The 18384-nt window shown below is 41.4% G+C and overlaps 2 protein-coding genes across 2 annotated transcripts; both read right to left on the bottom strand.

Annotated features, from left to right (window-relative positions):
• Positions 1-126: 126 nt before the first annotated feature.
• LOC116620201 lies at positions 127-11602 on the bottom strand. The gene is made up of 7 exons (XM_048726088.1): positions 11560-11602; positions 11155-11398; positions 9437-9837; positions 8326-8584; positions 4289-4470; positions 526-747; positions 127-365 (listed from the first exon to the last, which is right to left on the bottom strand). The coding sequence occupies exons 1-7, from the start codon at positions 11600-11602 to the stop codon at positions 127-129; spliced, it is 1590 nt and encodes a 529-aa protein (XP_048582045.1).
• Positions 11603-14344: 2742 nt separating this feature from the next.
• LOC116620223 lies at positions 14345-16311 on the bottom strand. The gene is made up of 4 exons (XM_032385921.2): positions 16081-16311; positions 15854-15980; positions 14953-15178; positions 14345-14417 (listed from the first exon to the last, which is right to left on the bottom strand). Exons 1-4 carry the CDS (start codon positions 16309-16311, stop codon positions 14345-14347), a joined length of 657 nt encoding a protein of 218 aa, XP_032241812.2.
• Positions 16312-18384: the final 2073 nt, after the last annotated feature.

Genomic DNA, 18384 nt, shown 5'->3' with positions numbered 1-18384 from the left:
CACTGCTCTCCCCCCCTTTAAACCGCTAGCTACCGCCCTGTTGATTTAATCGATTTAAAAATAACTGAGAAAATGTGTTAACAAAATCCAGAAACCAAATGGCCCGTCCTTTCCTTGTTTACCGGTTTATGGCTCTGTGCTTTGCCACATCGCGTGCCCAGGAATACAAGTCCCCTTGCTAGACAGCGTATCAGCCTGATAACCGTATTTCTCATTAATGGCCTTTACCGACGCCGCCCCATAACAACGCCATTGTCGCGTGGTATCACCGATGAGTTGATCAAAGAGAGCTCTTCTCGGGGAAGCTGCGTTCACGATGCAATTCTTCTCACAGTAACTGTCGGCTTTTTGATTAGCCAATACACCTGGCGACGAAAAATAGAAGCGAAATTAAATAATTTGCAAGGAAAGAGACAGATAGAAAGACAGTTTTTTCGGTGTGTAGGAGTCTTTACTGATGCAGCATCACGAAGACGCTTATGATTACTACGAGTACATCAAGATGATAAACAGTGTATTACTTACGTGGAGCAGCACAACGTGAAGGTTTGACAGGTTCTGGTGATGAGCTCCCCGCCATGAAACCCCTTGCTTCGTTCCATCCGAACAAATCACCGCTTCCCATCGGTCCGCACCATTGAGACAATGCCTTCTTCACCCAGACAACTTCATCATCGACGAGTCGACTCCACCACTCAAACCGGGTGATATCACCCAAAAAAGGCTGAGTCCAGTCATCCGTTAGATCTTAAAAAGAAATGTTGGATCGATAACTATGATGGACGGATAAGCTTGAGTGATTTGCACTCATTTTAACGTCCAGCCTGAGATCTCACCACATTAGCGGCAAAATGTAGTGGCACGATCCACGGCCATGCCCCTATTGGTCATCATATATAGTATAGTATAGTATAGTATAGTATAGTATAGTATAGTATAGTATAGTATAGTATAGTATAGTATAGTATAGTATAGTATAGTATAGTATAGTATAGTATAGTATAGTATAGTATAGTATAGTATAGTATAGTATAGTATAGTATAGTATAGTATAGTATAGTATAGTATAGTATAGTATAGTATAGTATAGTATAGTATAGTATAGTATAGTATAGTATAGTATAGTATAGTATAGTATAGTATAGTATAGTATAGTATAGTATAGTATAGTATAGTATAGTATAGTATAGTATAGTATAGTATAGTATAGTATAGTATAGTATAGTATAGTATAGTATAGTATAGTATAGTATAGTATAGTATAGTATAGTATAGTATAGTATAGTATAGTATAGTATAGTATAGTATAGTATAGTATAGTATAGTATAGTATAGTATAGTATAGTATAGTATAGTATAGTATAGTATAGTATAGTATAGTATAGTATAGTATAGTATAGTATAGTATAGTATAGTATAGTATAGTATAGTATAGTATAGTATAGTATAGTATAGTATAGTATAGTATAGTATAGTATAGTATAGTATAGTATAGTATCATTAATAATATAAGTATAATACGTTATAAGCAGGAGACAGGTCACCATGATTATAATACGCTATCAGCAGGAGACAGGTCACCATGAGTATAATGCGCTATAAGCAGGAGACAGGTCACCATAAGTATAATGCGCTATAAGCAGGAGACAGGTCTTCATGAGTATAATGCGCTATCAGCAGGAGACAGGTCACCATAAGTATAATGCGCTATCAGCAGGAGACAGGTCACCATGAGTATAATACGCTATAAGCAGGAGACAGGTCATCATAAGTATAATGCGCTATCAGCAGGAGACAGGTCATCATAAGTATAATGCGCTATCACCAGGAGACAGGTCATAAGTATAATGCGCTATAAGCAGGAGACAGGTCACCATGAGTATAATGCGCTATAAGCAGGAGACAGGTCACCATGAGTATAATACGCTATCAGCAGGAGACAGGTCACCATGAGTATAATACGCTATAAGCAGGAGACAGGTCACCATGAGTATAATGCGCTATAAGCAGGAGACAGGTCAACATAAGTCTAATGCGCTATCAGCAGGAGACAGGTCACCATGAGTATAATACGCTATCAGCAGGAGACAGGTCACCATGAGTATAATACGCTATCAGCAGGAGACAGGTCACCATAAGTATAATGCGCTATCAGCAGGAGACAGGTCATCATAAGTACAATGCGCTATAAGCAGGAGACAGGTCACCATGAGTATAATACGCTATCAGCAGGAGACAGGTCACCATGAGTATAATACGCTATAAGCAGGAGACAGGTCACCATGAGTATAATACGCTATAAGCAGGAGACAGGTCACCATGAGTATAATGCGCTATCAGCAGGAGACAGGTCATAAGTATAATACGTTATAAGCAGGAGACAGGTCACCATGAGTATAATACGTTATAAGCAGGAGACAGGTCACCATAAGTATAATGCGCTATCAGCAGGAGACAGGTCACCATAAGTATAATGCGCTATAAGCCGGAGACAGGTCACCATGAGTATAATACGCTATAAGCAGGAGACAGGTCATCATAAGTATAATGCGCTATCAGCAGGAGACAGGTCTTCATGAGTATAATGCGCTATAAGCAGGAGACAGGTCACCATGAGTATAATGCGCTATGAGCAGGAGACAGGTCACCATGAGTATAATGCGCTATAAGCAGGAGACAGGTCATCATGAGGATAATACGCTATAAGCAGGAGACAGGTCACCATGAGTATAATGCGCTATGAGCAGGAGACAGGTCACCATAAGTATAATGCGCTATCAGCAGGAGACAGGTCATAAGTATAATGCGCTATCAGCAGGAGACAGGTCATAAGTATAATGCGCTATCAGCAGGAGACAGGTCATAAGTATAATGCGCTATCAGCAGGAGACAGGTCTTCATGAGTATAATACGCTATAAGCAGGAGACAGGTCACCATGAGTATAATGCGCTATCAGCAGGAGACAGGTCACCATGAGTATAATGCGCTATCAGCAGGAGACAGGTCACCATAAGTATAATGCGCTATCAGCAGGAGACAGGTCATAAGTATAATGCACTATAAGCAGGAGACAGGTCACCATGAGTATAATGCGCTATCAGCAGGAGACAGGTCACCATAAGTCTAATGCGCTATCAGCAGGAGACAGGTCTTCATGAGTATAATGCGCTATCAGCAGGAGACAGGTCACAATAAGTATAATGCGCTATCAGCAGGAGACAGATCAGCATAAGTATAATGCGCTATCAGCAGGAGACAGGTCACCATGAGTATAATGCGCTATAAGCAGGAGACAGGTCACCATAAGTATAATGCGCTATAAGCAGGAGACAGGTCACCATGAGTATAATGTGCTATAAGCAGGAGACAGGTCACCATGAGTATAATACGCTATCAGCAGGAGACAGGTCACCATGAGTATAATGCGCTATCAGAAGGAGACAGGTCACTATAAGTATAATGCGCTATCAGCAGGAGACAGGTCACCATAAGTATAATGCGCTATCAGCAGGAGACAGGTCACCATAAGTATAATGCGCTATCAGCAGGAGACAGGTCACCATAAGTATAATGCGCTATAAGCAGGAGACAGGTCTTCATGAGTATAATGCGCTATCAGCAGGAGACATGTCTTCATGAGTATAATGCGCTATCAGAAGGAGACAGGTCACCATAAGTATAATGCGCTATCAGCAGGAGACAGATCAGCATAAGTATAATGCGCTATCAGCAGGAGACAGGTCACCATAAGTATAATGCGCTATAAGCAGGAGACAGGTCACCACAAGTATAATGCGCTATAAGCAGGAGACAGGTCTTCATGAGTATAATGCGCTATCAGAAGGAGACAGGTCACTATAAGTATAATGCGCTATAAGCAGGAGACAGGTCATTATAAGTATAATTCGTTATCAGCAGGAGACAGGTCACCATGAGTCTAATGCGCTATAAGCAGCATCAACGCTAATCAAAGGCGAAACAAAAAGAGAAACAGGAAAAAAGCCGAGTTTCGAAAAATGAGATGAACTCAGACATATAAAAAATATAATAAATATCTCTTGCAAAATTTAATGTTTATTCTAATCCAGTCTAGGAACCCGCAAAAAACGTTTGGGAGGGGAGGGTTTGTCAAAGGCTAGGTAACTATGGCTAAGGCTAGGTAACTATTTACTTATAATCGGTTTCTCCTACATTTTGTAAACTTAGACATGTTGATTTATCTAAGGCAATAAAGATTATTATTATTATTATTATTATTATTATTATTATTATTATTAGATAGCTTACTGAATGTCTCTTGCTTCTGACCAATCACAAGGCGTCCTGGAAAAGAGACAGGGCCCAAGTGACTGACTTCATCGACGGCGAGGTTAATGCCATTCATGTAAGACTTCACCCTTGATGTGGTTTTCTCGAGTGCGAGGTGATACCAGCCAGATGTCAACGATGTTGACGTATGCGTAAATAGCCTAAAAATATCATGATAACGTCAATCAAGTACAAACACCAAGAATCCAGTTTGTCATTCTAGCAGAAGGATAAACCTAAAGTTTTATCGGGATTGCCATTTTCCATTTAATTTATGATTAATCAAGTATTAAAACTGTGACTAGATTAAGATGATTATTGTATTACACCTTTTGCTGTTAATTAACGGGAAAGGGACATTCATTTGTGCCAAAAGTTACATCGACAGCGTGTATTGTACGACTTTCAATAACAATAACGAACTTGGACATTTAATTCGAATGGAACGAACATTCTTTTGCGCGCAATGAAAATTCAAGCGTTTAATGACAATCAGTTATACGAAATAGAAAATTCATTAGTGCTATTAACATAAACAAGGACAATCAACAAGCCTTTTCAGACAATCATGTTCATCAAGGTGACATTCATGAATGTGGTTTGACAATCATTTGTTCGATTCAAACAAACATTATAAGACAGAAAGAAAAATATCATTAGTTTTATTTCGATTGTTGTTCGATTTAGATTCGGTTCGATTTGCTGTTCATTACCAGGAAATCTACATTCATTTGCGGCAATATACGATCAATAACGCGAATATAAATTCATTTTCGTCATAAAGCACTTATTTGCGTAAACACAAATTTCATTAGCGATATTTACATCGCCAGTATCATTCAATCGTACAAATCGACAGTCATTCGCCCCTTTCGTCATTCAAAGGCGGAAAATATACTTTCATCTGCGTTTTCATACGACCATTAACAAAAAATCGATAAACAATTAGGCGAATTGACAGTCAACTGTTTGCAACACATATTTATTAACATCTTTATAACAAAGAGTGAAATTCAATAGCATTTATAGACAGTCATTCACGCAAATATGACATACATTACTGGGTTTATACAAGCATTTGCGCGTTCTTTACATTCAATAACGAAAAATCTATTTCAATAACGGTGAGTCATGTTAAAGTTCTACATAGAGCATTTCGCTGCACTTTGCATTAGCCCTCGATCACCTCACCATTCAGACATCGTGGTAAATATGTTTGCATGAATCGGTACCACTGAGCTCATTTAGCAGGGGTTGTAATACCAATATTGCGCTACAAACGCTTGCAAAAGCAAACGCGTACGGAAAACTCCCAATGCAAGGCCTTGGTCTCTAGCCGCACCCCTATCTCCCATCCGGGCTTGTAATTCTGGTCTTGAGATGTCAGCCTTTATAGCCGCTTTAAGAGCTATAAGAGCTTATTGCCTGCTCCACAATGTTCAAAAAGGGGCTGTAGGGTGGTAGCATTTTCAGCTCTGTATTGGGCCCGGGTATGGCAGGGTTGCGATGTGGTGGCGCTCCATCGTAAATAAATATCACCATCTCGTCCGGGTCGAGGTTAAGTCTAGCCTGCGTAAGAAAGTCGCTGAACCGCTGTGTGTTCATGCTACCAATAATTGCCGAGCGGAATACAAGACCATTGATTGGTGATATTGCCATTGTTACGGTAATGTTCCTCCCACGCTGCCCGCAGACCTGTCTATAGGCTCGCTCTCCTTGTCTCGCCCTCCCGTGACTTCTTGCGGTCCAGACATTGTAGCCACATTCATCTACAAAGACCGAATGATGCACGACACCACGGTTCATGAACCAGTTGCCGTAGCCTACTCTCTTCTGTAGAACGTCAGGCCTGTTCCTTTCCGCTGGGAGGGGCCTTGCCAGCTTTACACGGAACAACATGCCATCTAGCGTTCTCGCTACCTTGCGGTCGTGAATCCTTGGTGAATCCCTGCTTAGTTCTTGGTTGATACGGCTGAGAGTAAGAAGGCAGTTGTCGTTAATGATATCGTTTAGGCAGACTATCATCTCGTCATCTACTCTTACGTTATTTCTTCCACCTCGTGGCCTTTCTTCAATTCTCCCTTCTCGTACGTATCTAGCAACAATACCACGGTCTTTTGAAGGGTTGACCCCCAATGTGTCCGCCACCAGGAGATAATCTTCCTCTACATCTTCGAATGACCGTATAATTCGCTCGCGGTGCTCAAAGGGGATTCTATTTCTTGGAGGCATTGCAACGGTACTGAACAAGGGCACGAACTGTACAGTATTGCCGAACAGAAAAAGACTGTACAATGTTGTCTACATTTATACCGTTATTTGTTTGGAAAGGGTTGCATAACTTTTTGTCAGAATGCGAAAGCTTATAAAATATCTAATTTGGTAAAAAAAAAACACTCAAATTATCTATTGTTTTATTGAAAAAAGATTTTTGGTTAATGAATGCAAAGAACGTCCAAATGTTTGTATAATCGCACTAATTCATGTCATGTCCGTATAAATGGTTGTCTATAAATTCAATTGAATTCACTCTTTTTGTTAAAGATGTCAATAAACACTAATAAATAGAAGCTAAATTCATACGACTGTCAATTCGCACATTTGTCTATAGATTTTTTGTTAATTATCGAATAAACACGCAGATTAAAGTACATTTTTCGCCTTTGAATGACGAAAGGCGCGAATGACTGTCGATCTTTTTTTCGATTGAATGTTACTGGCGATGTAAATATCGCTAATGAAATTTGTGTTCACGCAAATGAGCGCTTTATGACGAAAATGAATGTATATTCGCGTTATTGATCGTAAATTGCCGCAAATGAATGTACCTCGCTGTGTTAATATAGGTTTGCATAAAACGAAACCATTGCCCACATTTCGCTCCCGTGACTGTTCCTATGGTGTAGCCTCCGATGTTGAGAAATGGGCTGTAGGACGGTAACTTTTTAGCTCAGTGTTTGGGCCGGTATCTAGTGGCTTATGGTGCGCTGGTGCGCCGTCGTAAATAAAAATGACGTTTTCGTTGGGGTAAAGATTCAGTCGTGTTTGTGAAGTCGTTGAATCTTTGTGCATTCATTCCCCCGATGATAGAAAAGTGGAAGATAAGACCGTTAGTGGGCGAAATAGCCAAAGTGACTGTGATATTTCTTCCACTTTGACCACATACTTGGCTGTACGCTCTCTCTCTACTCTTCTAGCTCTTCCCTGTGTTCGAGCGGTTTCTTGGCGGCATTTCTCATACAAACGTTTTCTGGTTTTCTATAGCGAACGAGTGAGTATAAATTTTTATAAACCCTCCACAAAAAGTGTTGTTTGTTTGTCTTGTTTTTTGTTAAAAATTATTTTTTGTTCTAAATTTTTCTTAATTTTAGGAGCCCACTGTTTAAAGAAAAAAAGAAAAATAGTAACTCTAATGAAATATAATTTTTCCTTTTTCCTTGTTGTTTGGTTTGAATTGGATAAATGGTTGTCAAACCACATTGATGAATGTCACATTGATGAACATGATTGTCTGAAAAGACTTATTGATTGTCTTTGTTTATGTTAATAGCACTAATGAATTTTCTTTTTTTTTTTATAAATGATTGTCAATAAACGCTACTGATTGTCCAAACGTGTAATTGAATTTTCGATTGCATGCAAAAGAATGTTCATTCCATTCGAATGAATGCCCAATTGCGTTATTGATTGCCCGTTGATGCTATTGAATGTTTGCGCATATTCAAGCATTGTTATTGAAAGTCGAGTCACGCTAAGGATGTTTCGTGCGATGTTGATGAACATACAATGCACGTTAATGATACAACGTTTGGCACAAATGAATGTCCCTTTCCCGTTATTGAACAGCAAAAGGTGTATTTCACATTCTTTCCAATATTAAAACAGAACAACAACAAAGGTGTGGCTGAGAAGGTCACTAAAAGAACTTAAAATTCTCTAAAATGTCATTCAGAAAGGGCCATTTGAAATTTCTAAGTATGCCTTGTATTTTACAATTAATGTTTACGCAAACTTACTCTGACAGGTAGAAAATGTCGACGACTATGATGAGATTGGGGGACACGCCCTGTTTCCTGAGGTCCACTCTTAATACATCCGCTTGGTCAGCGGTACGATAGGAGAACAAGGTCTTGGTGAAGTTGTCGATACTGGTCGTGAACCAGACTGAGATGGTGAATGAGCTAATGTCTTCAAACCCGCGTATCGTCTTAGCGCATGCGCCGGTCGTTGATGGTTTATAGCGAAGAAGAAAGTCCACGTCTTCCACTGCTGAAACTTAAAGAGCAGATATCGATAGTTCAGTGGTACGGGCTTTTATCGATCAGGGTTCAGTGGTACGGGCTCTTGTCGATCAGGGTTCGAACCCAAAGGTCAGGTCTACTTTAGAATTTATTTTTGGCTCTTCTACATTGAAAAGGCAAAAGGGCCTTTTAAAGCATTTTCTCCTGTATTTCAGATAATGTCTCATACATTTACTGTATTTTTGGCTGCTAAAAGGGGGCCCGGGCCCCCTAGGCCACACCCTGGCTACGCCCCTGCCTAAAGGTATTTCATTAAACACGTGGTTCCATCTTCAGTGACAGTGCTTACACAGTCACAGCTGTCCGTCTCAATACTGATGAGAGAAGTCAGTCGCATTCACTTATGAAGCGCACATTTATCATATCTCATTATCTGATTATTGCGCTATACGAATACTAAACATTTCGTAAATTGACTGCCGATAGCTCAAATTCTCTCCAGCCTTCCAAAATTATCACCAAAAACATTTTCTTTATGCATTTTGGATAACGTGACAATGTGAAAATTTCGATTTTCATTATATTACCACTACGATAACTCCAACTTTCAAGATGTGTCTTAAAGTAAATTCTTTTGCTTTAGGCTTCACAACATGGTAAGAAGCTGTTTGTTTTATGAGAAGATGCTCAAAGGTCGAATATAAAGCTACCCTATATTCTACACCCTAAAAAAATCACTCCCTAGGGAGATCCCCGAAAACATCCCGTCCCCTCCTCCCCTAAAAGGCTATACATTGACGGGAACTGAACTGATCTTCCTGGGTAGCGCTGATCATTGTTGCCGCCATTAAGATGACAATATAACTAATATAAAAAGATCGGTTACCTGGCGATTTAGGCGACGGTAGTAGGGAAATATTACCAGACATGTGACTGCTTAATAATTTTGCCATATTAATAAGATCGCCTCGATCTCTTCCAGGACCACGTGACAACGTATCAATCACTTCCGGTGCTAGCTCAGCTCTCCACATGTCAAAGCCAGTGATCTCACCAAGAAAAACAGACGTCACTGGGCCTTCAAAGCTAATGCGCTTGGCTCCGATGATCCCAGAGTTATTGGTGTGGGGAATCAGCTGTCCTTTTGCAAAGTCAGTCCTGGTGAACCTCAGAGTCCCATCAAGATAAAGTCGAACGATTCCCGATGAGCTTTTCCAAGTTGCACATAAATGGTGCATCGCACTGGATCCTAGGATAAGCGGGTCGGAATATCCTGCGACCGAATCCCTAAAGAAGAGAAGGCAAAATCATTACCCTATCATCTTCATCTTCATCATCAATAATATTACCTCCACAATCATTATCATCATCAACCATTATCATCATCATCAACTTCAATCATTATCCCAATCATCGACTTCAATCATTATCTCCATCATCGACGTCGATCATTATCCCCATCATCGACTTTAATCATTATCATGAATGAATAAAGAATGAACCACACTACAAGACACCGTTCAAATTAGATAAGCATCGTCTTCTGTTTTTCAGTAACCCGGGCTCAAAATAACGCGCTATCGTTGTTAGTAATTCACTATTTACGCACCCTATACGGCTAGAACAAAGACTGGTCTAGACAACAACAGAAAGGTCTAGACAACAACAGAAAGGTCTAGACAACAGCAGAAAGGTATAGAAAAGATAATGCACTAGTCATTTTAAACCACCACCCCCACCCCCATGGCCCCGGGGAAGTGTGGGGTTAAGGTGAGGGTTTAGAGCGCTTTTGAACGAGAATCTGTCCCGGGGGGTGGGGAGAATTGACGGTTTTTGATTCTAAGACTTATCCCCACCGTGGGGGTTTGGGACAAGTGAATAGTGTCACAAATATCATGTTAGTTTCTGGCTTGAGACTCTTCTGTAGCAAGCAATTCCATGTATCAGCGTGTGGCATGCTGCACGGCGAATATTAAAAAAAAATAATGCAGATGAAGATGATTGATTTTTCCATCTTTTTTGTAACTGTTTCTTCATAGTAATTGGTACAAATGTACTCGCTGAAGTGTACTGGCTTTGGAAGATAAAAAAAGCTTATTTCAGATGACTTGTTGTCGGGTAGTTGCCTATAGTTTGCATCCCAAGGGGTAGGGGCATTTAACTGCTGTTTTGTCCCGAGGGGGTGGGGGCTTTTCTCGGTTTTGTAAAGGGTCAAAGTCTAACCTCACACCCTTCCCCGGGACCATGGGAGTGGGTTTTCAATTGACTAGTGCATAAGAAAGGTTTAGAATACTAATACCTTGAGAGATTTCAGTTTTATGTAAAAATGTTTGTCCGCGATCTAATAACGCTGGTCGTGTTTATTGTTCTACTAATTTTTTTCTACTAGTGTTTTTTAAATCGTTTGTTGTCCGAAATTCCAATGGTACATCGTGTTTTTTCTTCTGATAATTCAAAAGCTATTGTTTTGTTTCGATTGATCGACATGCCATTGAACATTGGAGAGAATTTTAAGCCCTTCAAAACACTCGAAGGTCGTGTTTTAAATAGCACTTCATGTTCTGAAATTTCCAGATTACTCGCCCATGGATATTTCTTACTTACATGACTTTAAATTCAAGTTTTCCGTAGCTGTTTTGGTAGAGCGCTATCCTCGTTTGATCTGGGTGGTCTCCTGTATGATAGAAATAAAGATGGCCACCGAGGAAATTCCCTGCTTGAGGACGCGTCCTGAACCACACGCAAATAGTCAACTCAGCAATATCTGGGGACGGTAAGGCGGGGGACCTGACGAACGTGGATTCGGTTCGACCGTTAAAGACAAAAGTTTGGTGGTAGGGTGGAGTAACTGAAAAAGGAAACAGTCAAATAATAAAGTTGGTAATGATTTTAATCATCATCATTAATCATTAGCAACATTATAATCATTACCATCACCATAACCATCATCATGACCATCACTTTCACCATCATCATCACCAATACCATCACCATCACAATTCACCTTACCATCACCATTTTCGTCATGATCATCGTCATCAGCCATCGCCATTATCTCAAGTGAATTATGCAACCAATCAATTAATCAAGCCCATATTATAAATTGATGATTATTTAATTGATTTATCGTTTAAAGTTTTACAAGGCACCTGAATGCGTAAACTTACAAAATAAATTAGTGGTTAAGATTTTAAATCTTGTTTTTCCTTTTGTGCCTGCGAAGAAATCCCTCCACTTGATTGTGCTCCTCGCTAAACGTTCTAACGGTGTCAAGGACACCTCTATCATCTGCTTGCTTTGGATATACGTCCATGCTTTAAAGTGTGCGAAGTGGCCTTTATAGGAAAGACTAGGATCAAACTTCCCTGTATTCCTGTCTCTCCGTTGTCCCAAAATGATTTTTCCGGGTGGTGTGCTATTCAGAGACGCAATCCCACTTCCGCTTCCCCTCAGTATTCCATTCCGGTAGAAATTCCAAGTTCCTTGCTGCGTGGCCCACGTGAAGCAAAGATAATTCCAAATAGTTGCAAACCATGGAATGTATATGTTCCTACAAGCAAAACCGGTTAAATTGTGACTACGTCATCTTTGCGCCTCTAGTTTCGCATGGTGGAATGGTTTGAAAAGTTTGAAGTTGGGTTAAGCGCATGTCCGAAGGAACTTCACCTTTCATACCCAATGGCGGATTGTTTAGTTAAACGTGTCCATCTTAACACGCTCTCTGTCTATCTACACTCGCTCTCTGTCCATCTACACGCGCCCTTTATCCATATACACTCGCCCTTTCCATCTACACGCGCCCTATATTCATATACACTCGCTCTCTGTCCATCTACACGCGCCCTATATATATCTACACACGCTCTCTATCCATCTACACGCGCTCTGGTGGTGGTGGCGGCGGCGGTGGTGGTGGCGGTGGTTGCGGCGGTGGTGGTGGCGGCGGCGGCGGCGGTGGTGGTGGTGGTGGTGGTGGTGGTGGCGGTGGTTGCAGCGGTGGTGGTGGTGGTGGTGGCGGTGGTTGCAGCGGTGGTGGTGGCGGCGGCGGCGGTGGTGGTGGTAGTTGTGGTTGTGGTGGTGGTGGTGGTGGCGGCGGCGGCGGTGGTGGTGTTGGTGGTGGTGGCGGCGATGGTGGTGGTGGCGGTGGTGGTGGCGGCGGCGGTGGTGGTGGTGGTGGCGGTGGTGGTGGTGGTGGTGACGGCGGCGGCGGCGGCGGCGGTGGTGGTGGCGGGGGTGGCGGCGGTGGTGGTGGCGGGGGTGGCGGCGGTGGTGGCGGCGGCGGTGGTTGTGGTTGTGGTTGTGGCGGTGGTGGTGGTGGTGGTGACGGCGGCGGCGGCGGTGGTGGTGGTGGTGGTGGTGGTGTTTGTGGCGGTGGTGGCGGCGGTGGCGGTGGTGGTGGTGGTGGTGATGGCGGTGGTGGCGGTGGTTGCAGCGGTGGTGGTGGCGGCGGTGGCGGCGGTGGTGGTGGTGGCGGCGGTGGTGGTGGCGGTGGTTGCGGCGGTGGTGGTGGCGGCGGCGGTGGTGGTGGTGGCGGCGGTGGTGGTGGTGTTGGTGGTGGTGGTGGTGGTGGCGGCGGCGGCGGTGGTGGCGGCGGTGGTGGTGGCGGTGGTTGCGGCGGTGGTGGTGGCGGCGGTGGTGGTGGTGGTGGTGGCGGTGGTTGCAGCGGTGGTGGTGGCGGGGGCGGCGATGGTGGTGGTAGTTGTGGTTGTGGTGGTGGTGGTGGTGGTGGTGGTGGTGGCGGCGGTGGTGGTGTTGGTGGTGGTGGCGGCGGCGGTGGTGGTGGTGGTGGTGGTTGTGGTGGTGGTGTTGGTGGCGGTGGCGGCGGTGGTGGTGGTGGTTGTGGTTGTGGTGGTGGTGGTGGTGGTCATTCGACTTAAGTGTTGATAATTCGACTTGTTGATAAATCGACTTGTTGAATATTCGACTTCGACTGTTGATAATTCGACTTCGACTGTTGATAATTGAATTGTTGATAATTCGACTTAATTGTTAGAGGAGAAAAGTAGTAAAACCTTCATTTGGTAACGATAATAAATCTTCCTGAAATAAGAAACTGATACAATAAGCATTTATATGCTGACCACAAAACTTAAGACCAAGGCTAAACATTCGATTAACAATTTTTGGTTACACAAAGCATACAAGCCAATAAAAGCTCGCAAAAAATCCAGACTGTTTATTTGAAGCATTCTTGATCACTGCAAGCTCCTTGTTTGTATAAAATATAATTTAACTGCTCTGTCAGTAAGTCAGTTAGTCCTCGAGAGGCCGTAGTGTTTTGATTTTAAAGAAACCCTGGTCTCCAGAGGCTCGTCAATAACTATAAAGATATACCGGGGAAATGTAAAGAGGGCTAGAAAGGTAGATATGACAGACACGTTTTTGGCACTAGACAACGATGAAGAGGCAAGAGCCTCGAAACGCGTCTGTCCGTATATATCTTTTTAATGCTCTTTACAGTATCACGTCTATTACCCAGCGCTACACCAGTCAACGTCAACACCTCGTTGCATTTTCTAAAGCAGGGCAGGTCGATTGTGTCATAGGTTGTAGCAGGGTATTAAAAGTTTAAATAAAGATCTTCCGGGAATTCGTTGACGTTAGCTTTTATTAAATTTAAGGAAAAAAATATTCGTGATTCTTATCACGGGCACATCAGCCCCTAGCACGGATACATTCTAAAAGCCACAACAAAACTCTGTTTAATATAAAGCTGCTACACTCGGGACAAATATAGATTGATTAATCAGGCGCGTTGTGCGTCATGTCCGCTAGTTCCCCAATGACACCTATGTCAATTCGAGTTGAAGTGTAGGTCGTCGGCCTCAGCAATTGATCTTCCAAAATTGGTTGCTATAGCTTTACATCTTCAACCATAAATCAAGGGATCTTTTTTCGAAAATTTCTAAAAAGTCTAGTTGAGGTATACTCTTCCCATAGGGTCTTATACAACATCATCACTCTCATATGAGAGTGTTCAAATTCAATGAAACTTGGTACCATAGTTTTGTAAGGCCAGAGCTACCTTTTGTCAAAATTTGAGATCCCCCGGTTTCCAGGGGGGTATGGCTTGTTGATAAATCCACCATCATGGAGATTTTCCTTCCAACACTATCTGATCGGTTTCTGCCGTTAAAAAAAGAAAAAAATTCTCATGGTCGATTTATCAACATACCATAGTGATGATGATGTTGTTGATGATGATGATGATGATGATGATGATGATGATGTCCATCTACATGATCTGTCCATCTACACGCGCTCTATATCCATCTACACGTACCCTATATCCATTAACATTTAACAATAATTTGAAATACCGATAATTTTTCATTTGCGATAAGCCAAATTTTTAAGGGCGGGAAAATAAAGCGCCAAATGGGCTAGCTCGGAAAAACATACCGGGTTTCAAGGCGAATGTTTATTTCCATGTTCATTCTACTTGTCATCACCATTGAAAGAATTTCATTTTGATTCTCGTCTTCAAATGTGAATAAAGCTGACGCAACTTTTTTCAGAAGTACAGCGAAACAGATTGTCAAGTTTGAGACACCGAAAGTCAGCGACACTTCTGCATAATTTTTCACACCGGCCTCCTGCACGTCAAGGCGCGATTCTAAATGCGGTTCTGTTAAACAAAAGACAGGTTAGTAATAGCATACCAAAATGCTTCAGGATTTGCTGCCTTTCCCTAAAAAATATGGGAGTATTTTATTAGAAAAAAACCCCCACAATATTACCACGGCAAACAGAGAAAGGTTGTGATGAGCCCCAAAAAAATAAACAATAATGAAAGGAAAAAAAAAGGAACAAAAGAAAGAGACAATAATAAATAGATAAAGCAAGAAACAATGCAATACAAAAACAAACGAGAAATGGGGAAGAATATATTTCACTAAGCCAGACACAGGTAGCTAGTAAATCCGTTTAGCAAATAACAATTCAGAGAGTATAAATAAGTTTATAGAAAAATTCTAGCAGAAAACAAAAGTGCAAAATTATCAAAATTGTCGGGTTAATTGCTGAGCGACTGTAAAGCGTTGTGGGGGGTCGGAAGGAATAAGGGATGGAGTGGGAGGGATGGATGGGTGACTAGATGTATGGATGCAGGATAGCGGGAGGGAGGGACGAGAAGAGGGACGGATAGATGACTAAGTGTATATGAGGGACGAAGGGGAGAAGAATTGATTGAAATTTAGTAGAGGAAGAGATACGAGGATAAAGTGAGAGAGCAGGGTAAAGAAGTGTGGGTAAGGGAAGATTTTAGAAAGAAGAAAAAACAGGAGAAAAGTTTTTTTCTTACCTGACCATTTTTCACAGTGTTTGCCTTGAGTTCCGTACCCACAAACGCATGTGTATGAATCACTCTCACAGGAGTCAGCGCACAAACCGCCATTACGGCAAGGTAAGGAGGCACAGCTGGGGTGAGGCTGTTGGACAAAACATGTCAAAACATGTCAAAACATGTAAACCAGGTCATAAATAAACACAGGCAGGCATGAAGACAGACAAACTTAAAAAAATCCTTACATTTTTATCAGCGTCGTAGTAAGCGAATCCCTCGCTAGAAGTCACCAGGCCACTTGAACTACTCTTCTTTGTTGCATTATTCAACTGACAGGTGAAAGACTCCGCTCCTGTGTTTGCTTTTATGTTGATTGATTTGCATCTTATCTCCGTAAGGCATTCATCAACACAGTCCAGTAATGATGTCATTTCTAAACTGGTGATCACGTGACCTGCTAACATCTTGTCTGCCATTTGAAAGAGATAATTGAAAAATTCAAGTCAGACAGCTTTACTGCAGTGAAAGGGTTTCCGTTTTTTTATTCTTTTATCTATTAATTAATTTATAGATTTGTTTGTTTGATTATCTCTTGTTTTCTTGTTTGTTTGCTTGTTCGAATCAAGAAAAAAGCTTCAAAAAATCCCCAGCCACAGCCCGGGATTTGAACGTTAGTCTTAGCGGGGACGACGCGCTAGCAAACTAGGCCACCCGTGCACAAGGATCTCTAGTTGAAGCACTGATCTTATGGTGGGACACAAAATGTCAAATTGACTATTCTTAAAAAAAAAACAGTTTGCTCGCACTTTGCATTTAGCCAGCAATTGTCCTGTCTTGGTCTCTGTCCAGCTACTCATGCTATCATTGTCCACATTTGAGCTAGCTGATCTTTACAAGTTTGTCCACCTAGAAAGACATTTGCGCTGTGAAAAATGCTCTTGATCTTAAGCCAATCACAGAACGCGTACAATAATATTGTTCGCGTGTGAGGGGAAGGGATCATACAGTCATAGACAGTTTCCTGCACTGAGCGCAGCCAGGGGCGTCGCCAGGGGGTGGCCCCCTTCTAGCAGCCAAAAATAGAGTAAATGTAGGAGACATTATCTAAAATACAGGAGAAAATGCCTTGTAAGGGCCTTTTGGGTCCCCTCCTGACAAAAATTCTGTCTACGCCGCTGGCAGCTTTGTCGTTTTTAGCGCGTTAGGAAGTCTTTTTCCTAATTTGTTTAGAAGGCGAAATTCAAAACTGACATCACAGGCAGTCCAAGGCTACTTTCAGTGGTTTATAAAGAAATATATGGGGGAATTTATATGTTAGCGAAAAAAATATTTTATTGTGAAAAATAAAACTTTAGACCATGTAATATTGTGTTTGAGTCTTCCTTTATTTTAAATTTGCCGATAGTAAATGTCAGTAGAGCGAGTTTGAAGCCTGATACAAATTGTTTATCTTACTTTATGTAAATGTATTTAAAGTTTTATTTTCCACGATAAAGTATTTTTTCGCTTACATATAAATTCCCCCATACATCCCTTTATGAACCACTGACGGTTGCCTTGGGCTGCCTGTGCTGTCATAAGCTTTAGCGGTTTTACAAAGAAAAGCAGAATCAAAGTTGCATGCTGCTCAAATTCTGGAGACAGGCGGCGACCAAAAACGATTGGTCGCATTGAAAATTTTATTGTTACAAATGTGAAACGACATTAACAAACGAGGCGTAGATAATATATTTACCTTTTTCGTAATGCTGGAAGTTTCCAACTTTCTTGCAATCAAGTCGGGCGACCTGAGAACGAGTCTGTCCCAACAGTACAATAGTCAGCAGTATGGCTGTGAAGCCATGCACAGTGCCCATTGTCACCAAGAATGCGGCCCAAATCAAACTGCAGAGAAAAATATGTTGAAAACTTCAAAACTATGGTGTTAAAACAAGCAAAGCTAACTGTTGATTGTGCAATCCCATCTCCACTTCTCTACGAGAACCTCTAGTATCAAGAATATCGTTAAAACTGAATGTCTTACTTGTTTGATGATAATTTTATTGTTTTAAACATAACTGAAATGTTATCTTTTATCCAGTGAAAGGAATTGTTTGATAAGCACCTGGCATTTTTTTAAGCTTCTTCAAGATAAATATTCTTGATAATTCCCACACATTCACATCCATCGCAAACGTTTAAAAAGTTTCATAAAGTTGAAAATGCAACATTTCCTAAACGTTCACGTAACATTATCATTTAATTTTTTTTTAAATGTTTTTGTCCTCTGAAAGTTTTTAAATGTATTTTATTTTACTTTTTTATTTTACTTTTTCAGCACATTCTAGCACCATTTATTCCAATGTTGAGCCTAATTTGCGTGTGTTTTTTTAGTTAAGTTAGGGCTAGGGTTAGTTTCTCGTATATAAAATGGAAAGCAGTTTTCCAAAAATCTCAGATACACAGCTTGTAGCAAGGACGTACAGAAACTATGAATAAAATGGAGGCAGATTACTAGAATTCTAAGCATGCGAAACAACTCAAGACTAACCTTAGGCCTTCGTCTTCTC

Source organism: Nematostella vectensis, chromosome 4, assembly GCF_932526225.1.
Source record: "Nematostella vectensis chromosome 4, jaNemVect1.1, whole genome shotgun sequence".
In the NCBI taxonomy this organism is placed as follows: domain Eukaryota; kingdom Metazoa; phylum Cnidaria; class Anthozoa; order Actiniaria; family Edwardsiidae; genus Nematostella; species Nematostella vectensis.
Note: the sequence above shows the minus strand (reverse complement) of the source record. Positions and strands in the feature narration are given on the sequence as shown.

Coding starts and splice junctions, on each gene's coding strand:
- LOC116620201 (XM_048726088.1), bottom strand. CDS start 11,602: ATGGCGATGGCTGATGACGATGATCATGACGAAAATGGTGATG. Junction 8,585..9,436: donor ACCGTCGCCTAAATCGCCAG/GTAACCGATCTT, acceptor CTGCTCTTTAAG/TTTCAGCAGTGGAAGACGTG. Junction 366..525: donor TTCACGTTGTGCTGCTCCAC/GTAAGTAATACA, acceptor TTTCGTCGCCAG/GTGTATTGGCTAATCAAAAA.
- LOC116620223 (XM_032385921.2), bottom strand. CDS start 16,311: ATGGCAGACAAGATGTTAGCAGGTCACGTGATCACCAGTTTAGAAATG. Junction 15,179..15,853: donor ACACTGTGAAAAATGGTCAG/GTAAGAAAAAAA, acceptor TTTGTTTAACAG/AACCGCATTTAGAATCGCGC. Junction 14,418..14,952: donor AACATTCGCCTTGAAACCCG/GTATGTTTTTCC, acceptor TTATGGTTGAAG/ATGTAAAGCTATAGCAACCA.